Source organism: Engraulis encrasicolus, chromosome 9, assembly GCF_034702125.1.
Source record: "Engraulis encrasicolus isolate BLACKSEA-1 chromosome 9, IST_EnEncr_1.0, whole genome shotgun sequence".
NCBI lineage: Eukaryota > Metazoa > Chordata > Actinopteri > Clupeiformes > Engraulidae > Engraulis > Engraulis encrasicolus.
In genome coordinates, this window is record NC_085865.1 from 17,406,026 (window position 1) to 17,424,163 (window position 18,138).

The window sequence follows — 18,138 nt, forward strand, 5'->3', positions numbered from 1 at the left end:
AAGAATGTTGATACATTGTGGCTGTCATTTTGCACTGAGGTAAACAGAAGCGAGCGATTTTGAAAAGTGTATTAGCTAGTGAAGTCGTCCGAAATAGGACTATATAATACGCGTATTGTAATTATTGTTCTTAATTATTATTACTATTGTCATTATTATTATTATTATTATTATTATCATTGCTGCTGTTGAAGTAGGCTAATACCGATAAGTTAATGTGGCGGCTTAAGCTTCAGCGACGCGAGAGCTCAACAGCTGAGCACTGTTGTGTACCATTATGTACGTCGTCAGCAAGGTACAATTCTGTTATCAGTTTCCACACTTTTCCCACGGACGACCAGCTGCGAAGGCGATGGGTTGCGAATATAAAAAGGGACGCCTTTGTCGTCAGCAATCGCACCCGGATTTGCAGTCGACATTTCGTGGCTGAGGACGTGAACGAGCCGTCGGCGGAAGGGGGGAGAAGGAGGCTGAAACCGGGAGCCGTACCGGTGTTGTTCGAATGGAACAACTTCTCTCTTGGAGAACGGAGGCTTTCCGTATGGGAGCGTAGGCCTACGGCTAGACCTGCCCTACCTGTCCCTGAAGAAGTCATGGCTGCACCGCCCGAACATGACTACGACGACCGTCCATATCCGGGTTTTGTGGACGCCTTACTAGATGAGCTGGAGTGTCTACGTAAGGAAAACGCCAGGTTGAAAGAGGAAAATGACAACATCTCCCGTTTCTGGCTTCAAAGGATGGCTGGATCTGATGATGATATCAGATTTTACACCAGGTAAGGTGCTATGTGCACAGTAGGCCAGCTTTGGCCTTACTTACAATATGTTCTTTGTCTGTGTCTATTAGTTTGTCATATGCACTATAACATCAACACTGCAGTGCACAAGTGCACCATTTGAGATCCAGCATGTCTGACCCAACTACCCTTTACACTAGTTATAATCATTATTCTTCTTGCTTTGACCTGTATCTCAATGTGACATCTGACATGTACACTATCCCTTTGGTGACTTGGGTTAGGCTCAGTGGTGGAACAATTGCACACCTGGCCCCAGGACAAAACACTTATAGGGCCCCCTATACAACCTGCCAAGGTCACAATAGGCCCTCACTATCAATACCGGAGGGCCCTGGGCCCAGCTACAAATGCCCTGATTGACCCTCCTATAGCTCAGGCCCTGGTTAGGCTACTGCATGTGAATAATATAATTAACTCAGAATATAGAAGAGGATACCACACACATTGGAATTCTTGTTTTTTGTCTCATGGAGAAATGTTTTGTGCTTTACTCATTTAACAGGTTTGCGTCTTATGACCACTTACTGCGCTTTTGGAGTTTCATTGAGCCATCAGTGAAGTACATGATTCGGTCCACCAGATCAACTACTGGCTTAACAAGTCGACCCAAGGTATGTCTGACATTTGCTTTTATGTGATCCCTCAAATTAAATGTTAATGTTGCTTTACAGAGGAAACTGCCACTGGAATCAAGGTCATATGGAATATGGAGTACCCTTGACCTTGATTTCAGTGGCCGTTTCTTCTGTAAGTTTCACCAGTTTACAGACGGCTTACATACATGTTTATGTCTGTTGGTGTAAGCAATATTTTCCATAAATTATTTGTTTTACAGAAACCTTCATAGTGACTGAGTTATAGTCTTCTATTTGACTGTGTAAAACCCCTTATTTGTCATTGACCCTTACACTTCAAATTGTGCTTTCACAGGCGCAGGCTCTTCACCCGGTCGATGAACTGTTCATGTTCCTTTCCTACCTGGCCCTTGGAGAGAAACAGAAGGCCTTGGGGAAACGCTTCAACGTTAGCCAATCCACTGTGAGCAGAGTCATACTCACCTGGAGTAATTTTTTGCTCTGCACCCTAGGTTCCCTCAAACTTTGGCAGTCTCAGGAGCAGATTAAAGAATACCTGCCTGAGGATTTCAAAAATTATGCAGACACCACAGTGATCCTTGACTGTACTGAGTTCAGATGTCAAACCCCCTCCTCACCTCTTGTACAAAGTGAGGTATACTCGCAATATAAATCGCACTGCACCGTTAAAGGCATGATTGGCATTGCACCCCATGGCGCAGTGACCTTTATTTCCCCCCTCTTTGCTGGCTCAATCAGTGATAAGCAACTGTTTCTAGAGTCAGGAATTTGCAGAATGCTTACGCCAGACTCCGCAGTAATGGTGGATAGAGGCTTCCTCATTGACAGTCTAGTGCCCTGCAAGGTGTATAGACCTGCTTTTCTAGCTGGAAGAAATCAAATGCCTGAAAACGAGGTTGGGGAGTCCCAGGAAATTGCACAACTCAGGGTCCATGTGGAACGGGTGATTAGGAGATTGAAAGAACACCAGTTCTTTCACTATGACATACCACTTAATATGTTTGGTAATATAAATCAGTTGTTTATGGTTGCATGTCTTCTCCTCAATTATGAGAATCAACCCCTGGTTAAAGCTTGGGCAAAGTAGATTATTTCTAGTCATTTATGCAGAAAAGTCATCTGTGGTGTTCATTAATGTCATTCAGTTAATTGTTGTTATATAAATGTAAGTACAATAAACAGTCATAGATGTAAGCATGAAACAGTGTATTGTGGCATTTCTCAAACATTGCAAAGACATAACATTGTACAAAGTAGTGTGCGGAGAATTATGATACTTCTACAAAGTTGTAGGTAAATATACATAAAAAAAGAAGTGGTCAGCCTTTTCCTTGATTGCTGCTAAAATCTCCTCGTCCCTCTCAATTCTCTGGATGAACAGATCATCCTCTGTGTACACAACAAAATCACACCATTTCAGTCCACTAATCAAAAGTTGGCCCTGAACTTGCCAGTAATAGCAATGACTTTTCTTGAGCTGTAGAGTGCCATCTACACTCTTCAGGTAGGCGCAGTCGACGTGGCTCCTCACATTGGGGCACTTTACCTCTACCAGCCCAAAGAGGGGCTCCGCTTTTGGGTCATAGATAACACCGTCAGGTGAGGATCCCAGCCATGGTGCCTCAGGGTGTACTAGGAAGCCGCAGGGGTAATGGTTAACGTCTCTTTCCATGCAGTACATTTCGATTGCCTTGGGCTCCAATTGAAGGCCTCTCTTCATTTCTGCTGTCTGGCAACCTGGCCGCGAAATCCTGAGAGCCAGGCTCTCGGCAGAGGACACGCCTCTCACATGGCAGACTTCTCTGAAACACATAGAAAATAGAATAGAAAGAACATGTGAAATATAAAAATATAACAATTTGGTGTCCGTACAGTGTGCATGCATACACTATACAGTATGTGTAAGTACAGTCATAACATTAGCCATGAAAACATCACATACCTAAACCTTGACGATGTCACTCTTTGCCTTCTTAAGAGGTGCCATTCCTGCACGGACGTTTGCTGTCTTGTGCTCTCCTCAATTTGTTTTGCCATGCTGTATGGGGTTTCCAAAGATGCCATATGGAGTTGTTGGTGGTGTGTGAATACATAGGAACACTTTCTGGGTTGCAAGTGGTAGTCCTCCAAAGGTAGGGATGGTCTTGGTGGTGCGACGGCATGCAAGGTGGTTTTTGGAGGGTTTCCTAGTGGGAGGAAGTAGGAGAGGAGACTCCCTTCTTGGACCTTTCCAAAGGTGCAGTCTACCAGAGGGACATCGCTTGAGACCTCCATGGTGGTGATGAGGGGAGCAGTTTCCCTGGGCATCCCTTCATACGCAGACTTCAGGTGTGAAAGGGTCATGTCTGGAAGCTCGCAGGTGATGTTGCTTGCTGCTTTGTACAAGTTACTCCTGAAATCACAACACAGATTCATGTACATGCCATGTACAGTTAAATCATTTGTTTTTAATATAGTTTAAGTTTATATTACATTGCAAACTTATTTTTTTAACATTCTAGTTGTTGCATGTCTTAACCTTATTCCTTCAGTCAGTCGCCTATCTCTCAGTGTTGCTGATATAATTGTCATTTCATTGACTGGACCAGGTTTGAAGCCCTATATGCAAAACAACAGTTACAATGGTGTTTCTTAGTTGTGTGACACATGATGAGTGCAACAATAAAGAGTTTGTGAATATATTTGTGGTCTAAACCTGAGTCCGAGGCTTATGCCACTGCTGTTCCGTGTCCGTGCAGCTTAATGTGGGTGGTACAGCAGTCAGTCTCCTCTGGCAGTAATCGGCGGACTGATACAGCAGGGCTCCAACATGGTTGCACAAGGCAAGGCCGGCTACACATGAGCATGTGTGGGACACCAGCTCCACAGGCTTGCTGTCTTTCAGAACAACCTGGGGAAAACATGTTGTTGCACTTAGGCCTGGTAGTATAATGTATAAAGTACACCAAAAATGTAAACTATTTAGTGATACTATTTAGTTATACTATGCCTATACTTCAGCCAGGTTTTCTTTATAGATTATGGCCTACATAATCTACATTTTACTTATTTAAGTTTATATTATACACAGTCATGTACCTGCGCTTGCAGTCATACATTCAATGAATTTTAATTTGAATAAATCATGACAACAACTATGTCCTTTCACCGCAAAGCCAGAAGCAGCCTATGCTACACCTGCATCTACAACACTGGACAAAATAGCAAAAACGCCACCAGGTGTCGCAAAAGTTACTGCCGTTTAGGGGCGTATTTATTCAAATAGGAAACATTTCCTAGTATTTCCCTACACTCAGTGCATGTGGTGCCTCCCTTTTCTTCATAGATCTGAAGCAGTTTGCCCTCACTGACACCTCTCCTGCCTCATTCTTGTTAGACACTGGGGAAGACAAGTGGCGTCCGTGTTAGCAAACACAAATAGCCATTTACGTTTAAAACTGTCAACAATGGTAGCCTATGATTATAGGACACAAGTACACACAGACATTACTGCGTTAACTCGAGCATTCAAACAATACATCACTTAGTCTACCATATTTGCCTGAGGTGCGCCGATGTACAATGTGAGATTAGCCACGTAGCCTACCTTCGTAATTATGAATGAAGTGAGTCACATAAAGTCTGAATCCCTTGACTCTGTTGCTGGTTTTTGTTGCACTGTGCCGCTGGAAAATGCGGTGGACATCGTCCACGGTGATTCGGGGCATATCTTGCAGACATCGGGTGTAAAACGACATGTTTTATACACTTCAAAAACGCAGTAGGTTTGTTGACACTTCGGTTTGTGACAGACAGCTGAGTAGACTTTATAAATAGAACGCTGCGACCGGAAGTTTTAATGCTGGCTAACTGTAACCAGGAAACGTTCGTGAATAAACCGAATTAACCATTAGTTATCCGCAGCCAACTCTAATATAAGGGTCCCAAACAACAATATCTATCCATTAATTAACCATTAGTTATCCTCAGCCAACTCTATTATAAGGGTCCCAAACCCCAATATGTATGTATTATTTATCCATTAGTTATACTTTTGTATTAAGTAAGTGTTAATTTTGGTCCTTAGTTAAGTATGACCTGATAGCTACTTAACTATTAACTGTGCCCTTACTTATCTATTAGTATAATAATAATATGCTATTGTTATCTAATAGATAAGTAACTGCTTACTAATGCTCAACATATGCATTAATAACAATTAATATGTGTCTAATATGGCGTTATGTAATGATTATTAACCCTTACTTAAGTATTAGGTTACTGCTACTTTACTGTTAATTATGACCCCTTATTTGGAAGTGTTACCGAGGTCACAAAGTCATTATACATATCATAGTTAAATTGTCAATTTTGTCAGTGGTTTAAAACAACCCTCCCCCAAATAAACATGCAAACACACACACACACACACACACACACACACACACACACACACACACACACACACACACACACACACACACACACACACACACACACACACACACACACACACACACACACACGTGTTTGTCTGTGTGTGTGTGTGGACGCCAGCCAGATATTTTGGATTTGATCTGTGTATTTCTGTATCAGTGTTGTGGGACAATAAAAACCTGCTACTTATCAGGTGGGAGAGGGGAGGCTTCACACACACACACACACACACACACACACACACACACACACACGCACGCACGCACGCACGCACGCACGCACGCACGCACGCACGCACACACGCACACACACACACACACACACACACACACGCACACACACACGCACAGACACACGCACACACACACGCACACACGCACGCACACACACACGTGTTTGTCTGTGTGTGTTTGTGTGTGTGTATGGACGCCAGTCAGATATTCTGACTTCCCATGTCTCATCCCAATCCCAAGATTCTGTGAACTGTCTTTCTCAGAAGAATTCTCATAAGAATTACAGGTACACTAGATAATTTACCAAGAACTCCCGTAAGTCACTTTAATGATATATTATTGAGAATTTTCATAGGAATTTCAGTATGAGAATACTGGATTATTAACTGAGAATTAATGGGCCCAGGCAAAGCTGTCAGGAGCCCTGGTCTCATCCCCCCAAAAAACGTCCTTATACGAATTAAAAGCATACTAGATTATTTATAGAGAACCTCTCTAAGTGATTTTATGAAATATCCCTGAGAATACAGATAGGAATTACAGTATGAGTATGTTTTCAGAGCCAATCTAATTTACTTTTATTTGATTAATAATCAAGTGCCTTTCAGTGCAGGTAGTCAGTGCAGTTAATTTCCACCACTCAAAAGACTTGTAGTTCCTACATGCAGTTATAAGGCATCAACAAACAGAGCTGCTTTTGTGCATTTTCGACATTTTGGAGTGAGAACTTTAAAAAAAAAAAAAGAAAAAGAACAGTCTGTTTGCCACAGTACAGCAGACAGTCAAGTGTGTGCCCAGTCAGATTCCAGGAGATGACAGTTCTCAGGATGTTTGACACGACAAGTGGGAGCTGTTATGAGCTTCCAAATCTGAGAAAATGAAAGATAAATTAGGCAATGCAGCAGCTCGTCTCCCTAAAGCCGGGCATACACGTTGCAAACTTTTCAGTTGTAGGTATTCAGCTCTTGCTCACACTTAGGAGAGCAGATTGTGTACGAGTTAATTGCAGGGTTTAAAAGTTCACATCGCATGACGCTTTGAGCGCTTTGAGTGCTTTGAGTGCTCGAAAGAGTGGAAAGGCGCTATATAAATGCAGTCCATTTACCATTTACCTCACACTATATAACCCAATGGTCAGATGGGACCTGAGTGCTCACAATGTATGACATCAAAGACTTGTATACCAGAACTGCAGATGATAGAAACGCGGAGGTGAAACGAGCACCTGAGGTGGATGCGAGGACCCTCTCAAGAACGAACCTAAGCTGCCCTGGCAATTTGTGCTGTTTTGTGTGCGGACACAGGGGGGTCGCTAGGGGGCGGAAAGTGGTACAGATTCTAAGGGCCCAAGCACTGATAGGAGCCCCTAAGGGGGCCCAAGCACTGAGAGGGGCCCTTAAGGGGGCCCAAAATTCGAATCTTTCAAGGGGGCCAAATATTTCTGGCAGCGCCCCTGTGCGGACACATGCACAGGGTGACAGGTAGTGTCAAATTGCCCCTGTTAGAAGGGGACCCTCTGATAATGACTTGTGTACCTGAATTCAACTAACAGCATTAGCAACTTTGTGAGAGTGGCAGCACCTCCCAAATGTACAATGACAAAAAGCAAAGATACCACTATCAAAATATCTTGTGAGTGAAAGTGGAAGCCCAGGTAGGAAATTACAACTCCCATTGTCATTGAGACTTAGCACTTCCAACAGCACACAAGTGCACACTGCACACAACAAAATTGCATTTATGCCTCACCCATGCAAATGGGCAGCCCCCAATGGCGCCCCAAGGGAGCAGTGTGGCGGGACGGTACCATGCTCAGGGTACCTCAGCCATAAAGGAGGGGAGAGTACTGGTTATTTACTCTCCCCACCAACCTGGCGGGTCTGGAGTCAAACCGGCAACCTTTGGGCTACAAGTCTGTCACCCTAACCGCTTACCCATGACTGCCCATGAGGCTCCTTGTGGCCCTTGTCCAATAGTTAGAAGATAAAGAAATGATTGTGGGAGGGGAGAAGGGGGGAGTCCTTCTTCCGATCACGGGCCCATCAATGCGCCCTGCTATCACTGTGCTCTGATGTGAAAGCAATAATATAATGTTTTCATGTTTTTTAACCATTTCAAAATGATCACAGATACACTGCAACACATTTGGCCTACGCCCAGTGCTCGTAGCGTGAATGAGCCGTCATGAGCGGGAGCAGTTGCAAGTTTCAAAACCTGAGAAAATGCACCATGTATGAAGTGGCAGCAACAGAAGCAGCAGCTTGCCCCACTAACTTCTCTCCCTCTCCATGACAGTTGTGGAAGACTCAGAAGACAAGTTAGCATGGTTCGCTAGCTGTCTGTTTCTCTTGAGAAGCTTAACCTTGAAATCCCTCTGCATCACCGCATTGATTTCATATTGTTTGGCAAGCTCATCTTCGCTGGGAAAAAAAAGCCAGAAGTTGAGTTGCATCACATCCTGCAAATGCTGCGGGTGATCAGACGTATTTTTTATTGTTTTTTCTCTACCACTTCCCTTCTTTCCTTGACTTGATGAAAATAAATCTGCTTTCCTTTTTAGCGTCTGTCACGGCTCTCCGTCTAATATGATAATGCCACCTGTAGCGGAGGGGGACAATTGTGTCAAAGCTAATGTAATTTGGGGTCCTCCTCAATATGCGGTGCACTTTTAAAGTCATTAAGCCAGCCATCCAAGTCATATCTAACCACAAACACAAACACACTCAAATCTCTAACCCATCATCCTCGGACAAGTATGCGCCTCGCATCGTCCCTTAACAGAATTTGACAGCAGGCCGAGCAGAGACCCTCTGTCTCTGTCTCTCTCTCTCTCTCTCTCTCTCTCTCTCTCTCTCTCTCTCTCTGTCTCTGTCTCTCTCTCTCAGGAAAGCTTGCTGATGACTGTTCTTTACATTACTTTACATTAGGTGCCCAAATCAAAATCCACCTTTTATTACTTTTATTAGAAAAGAGTTGGCCCTACTATTTTATCATCTTTATATTTAATATTTAAGTTTTGATATTTAGCTACTTCCATTTGGCCTTGCTTTACTTTGATTTTGAGTAGGCCTGCACTTAGAAGCACAGGAGACAAAGTATCAAATACGCCTGCAGGAATGTATTGGAAGGGGGCCCGTTGAGATGAGTTTTTTTCCGTGCCCAAAGCTGTCATCCACCCTGCTCTTATGTACTGTAGAATCCACACAGTGTAGATAGAATACGTTAGTGTGTGTGTGTGTGTGTGTGTGTGTGTGTGTGTGTGTGTGTGTGTGTGTGTGTGTGTGTGTGTGTGTGTGTGTGTGTGCACGTGAGAGAGAGAGATGAGAGAAAGAGGAAGAGAAAGAAAAAGACATAGAGAGTACCCCGTGTCCCTTTTCAGCAATTCTCCTGACTAAGCGCAGACACAATTTGTTTCTGCCTATAAGTCTGCAGGTATAGTCACGGCAAGCAATGCAACAGAGCAATACAAATCAGAGAGACTTTTATTCGATTAGTGAGAGAAGACTTTAGTGAAGAGGAAAGAAGCCAGTAGCATTTAGAAACAGAGCACCCGTGTCAGAACAATGAACAGTTACTTTAGACTGACCAGATAAGCTACCAGAACTACTACTCCGAGGAGGACTTTGGGCAGGTAAAATAAAACACACAAACAAATAAACAAACAAACAAACAAAAACAAAAGAACTGAAGCTGCAAGAGAAGCAATGCAGCAGATTAATGCAGTGGCAAAGCCAGAAGAACTTAGTCAAAGGGGGCCAGTGTCACATCAGTAGACAAATAGCCAGACCAGGAATACAAGGAAAGAGATTGGAACAACAGTAGGTAGTGGAATACACCCAACACAAACAAACAGACAAACAGAAAAAAAAAACAGAAAAAAGTCCTATGCCCTCATGGCTCTGTGGGCTTTCAAGAGGCACAATGCAAGAGAGTGCAGCCGACAAATCAGTCATAACTCACAGACGTGATGAATGTTCCTATTCTCAAGTCAAGTCAAGTTTATTGTCAATTTCTTTACATGCACTGGTCATACAAAGAATTTGAAATTGTGTTTCTTGCTCTCCCATGCAGACATAGACTAATCTAGGTAAGGACATAGACAGTATAGACATAGACAGTACTCATACATGGACATAAGACAGTATGGACGTAGACATTGCTCATACAGACATTTAAAGTGCAAGACTGGACAACAGAAGACTTGTAGAGAACATACATTAAGAGGAGGTATTTTGTTGTGCTTTTTCTAAAAGTCCTTTATAGCGTTCTGACATAGTAATAGTAGCAGTTGAAGAAAATAAATAATTAAAAAAGGTTTATTAAATACACCAGCAGCAGTATGTGTGTGTGTGTGTGCGTTTGTATCCTATTCATCAACCAAAGCGTGCCTGTGTAAGCATGCGTATGTTTATCTTTGCATGGCTCCTGAAAGCAGCTAAAACAGCCTCTACACACTGATGTGTCACATTCTTGCTTTGAGATGTCTAACCTTGAGGACGGAGTGGAGGAGGGGAAAAAAGAAAGGAAAGAGGAACAGAGGGATGAAGGAGGTGAAGGATGGAAAACAGACAGGACGGATGTAAATAAGGGGAAAGGAGGAATGGAAAGAGGATGCCGGGAAATAAAGAAGGAATAGAAGAAGGGCAGGAGAAGGAAAAAACAGCATGAGCTTGACCTGTTGCTCTTCGGTAAGCTGCTTGTTCTAACCATTTATGCACTCGTCCTGACAGGAAGGACTCATTTGTCAAATTATGGCGAGGCAAACCAAGGACACCACAATGCGCATTGCTACCACGGTCAGTCAGACAAGGGCAAGTGGTTTAGCTGGGGCTTTTGATCACTGCACGAGATGTATTGGGAAGAAGAGGGCTGGGTTGGAGGGTTACGTGGCGCTATTCCGACATGTCGCTATTCCGACGTTAATGTCTATTGTCGGAATACCGACACGTTTTCCACCGTCCGCCGCTATTCCTACATGCCGCTATTCCGACATCCCTAACCTTAACCTTAACCCTAACCTTAACCCTAACCCTAACCCTAACCCCTAAAAAGTGTCGTAATAGCGGCATGTCGGAATAGCGCTATGTCGGAATAGCGATTGCCCCCCGGGTTGGAGGGCATAGCAGCAGAGGCGCATCTTGACACCAGGCTAGGCAGGCAGCCGCTTTGGGCCTCCAATCCACTAGATGGTTAAGAACAGCTCAACTTCAAACTATAATAGTGGCAATTTGTTTCGAATGTTCATCCGTTTGGGTTTTTGCTTGGGGCCCCCACTGACACTAGAATTGCCTCTTTATACAAGTAGCAGGGAAAGGGTTTTTTATACAGTAGGTGTTCACTTCAGAGACTCTACACATACCTCTGAGGTTTGTTAACCTTCATTGCTGTGTTTGCATGTAATATTTACCCATGGGATATTTAGCTGCTGTATCCTCCTTTTTCTACTCAGAACATTCAATATTTGTTTTGCAAGGAGGTAAACCGAGCTGAGTAGTGCAAAACATGCGGTACCAACACTCACTTAGTCACTTCTGCAGAGTATATTTTGCAAAGTTACTTCAAAACTTTGGACCAAAGACCTTGTAGAACGAGTGTCAAATGGGACTGTCTAAAGTGTTGAATTAACACTACAGAAAATTACAACCGAACTTGTGTTTGTATTAATTCAACACAACAGTTTGCCACTGTAAGGAATCACTAAAAGTTGAAGTAGTTGAGGAACATTCTCAGAGGAACCCATGGGCTCATTTCTTAAAAGAACCCAAGTGTTTTCCTCAAAGAAACCAAAGAATCCAAAGGTACTTCGAGGAGCCATCGGTTTGCCACTGAGGGGGAGCCTTACAGGCCTATGTGACCTGGCTTCCTCTGCCTCTGGCTCTGCCAGCTTGGTAGAAATTGCTAGCATATGAGTGTCGAGCATCTAATGTTCCCGGGTCCCATTTGTTTACCCCCATCTATTGGCACCAAGCGATGATGACGTGCAACCTGCCAAAGCAATTTTCCATTCATCCATTTTGCAGGTGCATTGTTGTCCGGCACTAGGCAACCAGCTGACTGGCTGCCTGACTCAGAGGTTTAGCAGCTAGCTGAGCCATTGTCATGGACAGTGGAGCACATTTATTGCTCTTGTCAGCTGCCATCAGTGGCACTCAGTGGACTTTAAAGGCCCAAAGAACAGAATGAGCACCAGTGGGGATGTTTATACAGACCTGTGCTTTGGAGGACTGACTAGCAGGACAGCCACTATAGCAACAGTTGCAGCAAATGTCACTGAACAATAAACACTGAAAAACCATGGGGGATAAATTATGCATGGAAATAATATTATTCATTTATTATTTGGAGGGGTTTTGGGTGAATACAATCTGTATGCAATCTGTTTTTATTATTGTGGTATGAATATGAAATTCTAAAATCCTTGGTGGAGTGCTATTGGCAAAGCTTTCAAAACTATTATCAAATAAAATATTTAGCACTTCCATCAGGCCTTAAACTGCCGCATATTTTAAAGGGAGCGATTTGAGTATGCGTAGAGAGAGGGCAACGGAACAATCCTGTCATCTCACTTTGGAGGTGATGGAATTCATTTTACCGCGACCTGAGAAAAATAGTAAATATTTTAAGGAGCATTTTTTTTTCTTTTCAATCGATATCAAAGCCTGAAGGTCACATAAGAGACATTTTTAAGCGAACATTTAGATGCCAAAGAAATAGATAACTTGTAATATGTGCTTTGTATGACTTACAACTCCTTAGTTCAGACAGATTCTTGAGTGGAATAAAACCACTTGTGCTACTCTCTTAAGTCTTGAACTACTGTATACAAGAAGTCACAAACACAATACAAATCATTCCCATGTCTGAGCAGGGTATTCACCTTTGCTACTGTACTTCTTAAGGAAGGAATAACATATTTTACAGAGTTCGTCTTTAAAGCCTGTACAGTATGGCCTTTTGTGGATAGTTCTTCACTTCTTGTCTTCACTTATTTCGTATGCTTTTATTTTCCTTTGATACATGACCATATTGGCATTTTCTGTCTTGCTAATTGTGTCTTCTACTCTAAAGCACTCTTGTTATTCATTTTTTGCCCTGTGAAAAGTACTATGACTTTTGCTTATGCAAAACATATTGAATTGCCCCTGTGCTTCAAATTAGGAATATAAATAAGGCTTCATTGCCCTGTCTCACCCAGAGTTTCCGGTAGTAAAACGTTGACAGCACTTTTTCTTTTTCGCTGTGTCTGAACTTTACATAAAATGCTAGAGTAATTACTACCTAACAGACAAAAAGCTTCCTTGGAGTATTTATTTCTTCACTTGAAATTACAGAGGTGCAGGGAAAATCAAATAGCCCATTTTTTACACAAATTACACAAACACTAGATAACAGACTTTTGGCAATTTGGAATGCATAGTGGGTGTAATGGCAGGGAATGGCTCATCTGCAGACACACATTGCCAATAACGATACCTCACTGAGTCTCCCAATAGAGTAGATAAGGTGAAAAATTATTTTTAAAAGAATGACGAGAGACAGAGAGGTTGTACAGGATGTGATGCCTACCTCCAATCACATTCAATGTTGTCGCCAGCCAAGAGGAGATGCTTTTTTTTTTTCTTCCAAAAAGAGGGGTGGGGTCCTCTAAGGAGAATGACGCATGAATGTCTTTCAGGTCTCTACTGTATGGTTTGCTGCCCACAAATGCCATTAAACAGCCCCATAGCAACTTAATGTATTTCAACAGCAGATTTGCTTGGTCTGATAGACTCTGCTCATTAAGTCTTAGTGGTCATGAATGGATGGCTTTATGGTGGTATATAATGGCAGCATGACAAGTTTTCCCCAAAAATTCAACAGTGTTTTCCTGGTCATTTATCAGGGTAAGTCAGAGGTTAGGTGGGTTTATCAGGGGACATGCTTGCTGTGTGACTTAAATTATGCATGCAACCGAATTCACTGAATGCACATTCTTGCTTTATGATACTGGAGGTATCATGTAGGGGGAAGATGGCCAACGGGGCTCTCAATATTATTTTCCATCATTGATTGATCACTACCACTTTTTGTTTGTAAATTTTGAAGTTTGTAAGATCACCCCTCACGGTTCTGCCGATATTGCACTGTACACATGCATCTGCGTACCTTCTTTCAGGTGTGTTCACGCACGACAAATTGGCATATAATACACATGGCAATGTATTTGTGCACGAAAGGTGCACATGCACACCTGCAGCAAGCATGTCCCCGTCCTTGTCTGTTTGTGGTCTGGGCACACTTATATCATTTAGTTAGATAGGAATGTGAGTCAATAGAAGATCCCCACAATTAACAAAAAAAAGCTTTCAGAGCTTGAAAAGATGCAGAGTGATCCTACTCGTAGCTCATGTTGTGTCCAGGCTGACCAGGGGTGCATTTCTCAACACCATAGTTGCTAAATACGTTAAATACTTTGTTACGATTAAATACAAATTACCATTGGCAACCTACTAAGTTGCTAGCTGATTAGCAGCGATGCTTTCGAGGAACAGGGTCCAGAACAGTGCTGGCGCCTGTTCCTTCACCAGTTACGTCAAGGATTCTTAAAGTATAGAGATATGCCAACATAATAGGTTTCTATGGGCACCTAACGTGACCAGGTTCCGGTCTGCCTAAAGGGGCGTGTCATAACGCTCCTAGCATTGAATAGAACAGTCCTTAGGTCTGCATAGGTCTGCCTAAAGGGGAATTTCCCCCCCAATAATAGAACGCGGAAACAATGGGCCAATGGAACCTCTCTCTCTCTACTCTCTCTGGTTACGTTCAGTACCAAAGTGCTTACCTGCGAACCACCCACGCTTTGAACCTGCTAACGTCCACGTTATTATCATGGTTCTCGGAGGAAAAACAAATATATTTTGGTTTGCATATTTCCAGAAAGCTGAGAGTTTTGGCATAAATATGTCAGCCGGTATGAGATAAGGCACGTGAACAGGCACCTGCACAGTTCTCCGTTTCCCTAAAATCACTACAACAGTGGTTCTCAAAGTGTGGTCCGGGGACCACTGGTGGTCCGCGACAATGCTCAGGTGGTCCGCGAGGTTTTTTTTTTAACCTTTCCAAGACGTGCTAGCAGTAGGCTATATTTGTAACATAATTACAAAGCTAAACATTGCTGAAGTAATATTTTCACAATAATAAGGCTGGCTTGTAATGTGAATAAAAAGTGAGTGATCTGCCTCGAAATTAGCAGTGTCAAATAAGCACCCCTCAACTAAACTATCAATTCAGTTTACAGGTGGTCCCTGAACATTTTTAGAGGGGACAAAGTGGTCCTCGGCCTGAAAAAGTTTCAGAAAAACTGCACTTCAGCATATCTGGCCCTCCAGCACCTCTCTTCCCAGGGCCCCATACAAAAGCAGGTACTAATGGGAGTGTTCCAGTCACCACCATGGGTATCACTACGGGTACCACAAGACAGGAGGCCAACTGTACTGTCACCAGCGTGACAAAATGACTTCCCCTTCGCCACCACCACACAACCATGTTGATAGTAGGCCAGAGACACACAGGAGTCACTGCAGGCAAGCCCAACAAAACAGCGACACCCCAGAATCTCTATCCCTCCAACCTCTGTGTAGGTGCCAGGCGCAACAAAATGGGTACCCTCCCACCTCCACAGGAGAAACGCAAAAAAAAAGCAGCATGTTGATGTCTGTCGTCCAGACACCATGGGGACTGCCATCGGCACCACCAACCACCGGGCACCCCCGACCTCTATGCAGATGCCAAGCGTGCGGGAGGTATGCCTCCACCTCCATGGGAGAGAAAAGCCGAAATGTAGCATATTATTGATGGGAGTAACCCACCCCATGGGGACTGCCACAGGCACTACCAACCCCCGATCTCTCTATGCACGAAATGGGTACCCGCCCATATCCACAGGAGAGAAGCAGAAAGAAAAGCAGCTTGTTGATGGCAGTAGCGCAGCGGCAACGGGGACCACTGCGAGACAAAACAGATGCCCCTCCAGCTCCGCGGGAGGAAAACACAAACGCAGCCTGTTGATGGGAGTACTGTAGCCTTTTAGCGATGAGGCACTCTGCAGGTGCCACCAACCACCCGCCCCCCCATCCAACCTCCATAGAGGGCTCCCCACCATCTGCCAGCAGGGTGACCTTAAGACAATCACACACTACTATACATGTGAGACGAATATGAATGAGGAATCTTTCACACATTGTAACAGTTGATTGTGCACATTTGTAATTTGACACGAAATTGAGAGGCTTAAATTTACAGCTGAGAATGGAAAACCGTAGCACGCATACAGTATAATACAGACAGAGGTATGACGGTATTGACCATTAGATCTTATGACCGTTTGAACAGAAGCATGTACTGTACGTAATTGACTAAATGTTGGGTATGAATTGGGCTGTAGTCTGTACTGGCCACTTTTCCACATTCAACCAGGGATGTCCCCTCGGCACACAACCCACACACTACTCCAGGCAAGTTGCCCACTCCCACGTCCAAGTATAAGCAGTAACCTCCCCCACCACCACCACACACACACACACACACCTCCATACCACCGTGTGTGGCCAAATGGGACTCCCTCCTCCACAAACAGGATCCTCTACCGCCTTCATGTAGAGCTCACCATGTGGAAATCGTGCCCATCTATCACATGTCGTATTAAGGGAGCCAGGTTAACAGACCTTGGATCCACCCCCTACCACTTACACCAGCCACTCCACCCACTCCATTCCACTCCACTCCCCTCCCTCAATGCCTCCTCTATCACCACCTGCGCGCACGCACATACAGACACACACACAGACACACACACACACACACACACACACATTCTCTCTCTCTCTCTCTCTCTTCTCTCTCTCTCTCTCTCTCTCTCTCTCTCTTCTCTCTCTCTCTCTCTCTCTCTCTCTCTCTCTCTCTCTCTCTCTCTCTCTCTCTCTCTCTCTCACACACACACACACACACACACACACTCCCATTCATCATCCCTGCAGGCTGGTGTGCTCACTCACGCGGGGAGCTAAGAGGCTAAGAGCAAAGACAGGCAAACAGATCCCACAGACTCCCGTCTGGTGACAGTGACCAATGGAGCGTGGTGTTGTAATGCCCTGGCTGGTGGTGGTGTGTGACAACATGTTATCCGTATCAGTGGTTGCTTGGCCATTTTCATCCAGGTTAAATGCTCATACATATAGCGTGGGGACAGGGCCGCTGACAGCTTTTGCTCGGCCCAGGACAAAGGCATCTGAAAGTGCCCCCTACCTAATACACACAATGTATTGGGAACCCAATTATGGGCCCCCCTATCTCCCTGGGCCCGGGAAAACATACCCCTTTGCCCCCCCTTGTCGGCGAGCCTGCATGGGGGCCATCCAGAGTGTGATGTTGTGTAGCCTAGAGGTTTGTGTTCAAGTTGGTATGGCCAACCAACTTGTTATTGGCTGTTACGTTGTCAGGTAAATGAGGCACCAATCAAAAAGAATTGCTGGCCATACGTCAGGTGAGTAGGATCAGTGGTCCCATTGGTTGTCACTCTGTCTTAACCTGGCAAGCCTGGGGTGCATTTCTCGAAACCATAGTTGCTAACGACTACTTTGCTGTTTGCAATGCAATGTGCTATTCACAACCCACCCAACCTACCCAAGTTGCTAACAGGCTAGCAAGTACACTTTCGAGAAACACATGCACACAGATTCGATACGAGGGGCCAGGCCAGATTCATGGTTCAGCTACGACAATATATGGTGTGAGGCTAGACCAACCCTCCAGGCAAAAACAATACGATAAGGTCGACAGCCAATGAGCGTCTCCCATAGAGATGGTAACTAGTTCTTACGAAAATGAACATAGGGTTGGGTTGGGTCTGGTGTACTATGCCAACTTCGCATGGCAGTCATATGTATTTGTTGCTTTGTGGATGCCTGTTGATCAAGTCTCTGAGAACTCTGTTGTATTTTCGATAGACAGTCACCACGTCAATTATTTCAAAGAGCTCAAAGGAGTCAAATGTGCACTGTGGTACACCTGTTTTAATATGTTCAAGAAAGCATCTGAGTCAACCATGTGTGAT

General features: G+C 44.0%; 1 protein-coding gene across 1 annotated transcript; it reads left to right on the forward strand.

Annotated features, from left to right (window-relative positions):
* Positions 1–406: 406 nt before the first annotated feature.
* LOC134455030 (uncharacterized) lies at positions 407–2,500 on the forward strand. The gene is made up of 3 exons (XM_063206098.1): positions 407–778; positions 1,305–1,413; positions 1,733–2,500. Exons 1-3 carry the CDS (start codon positions 594–596, stop codon positions 2,483–2,485), a joined length of 1,047 nt encoding a protein of 348 aa, XP_063062168.1. The 5' UTR covers positions 407–593; the 3' UTR covers positions 2,486–2,500.
* The last annotated feature ends 15,638 nt before the right edge of the window (positions 2,501–18,138 follow it).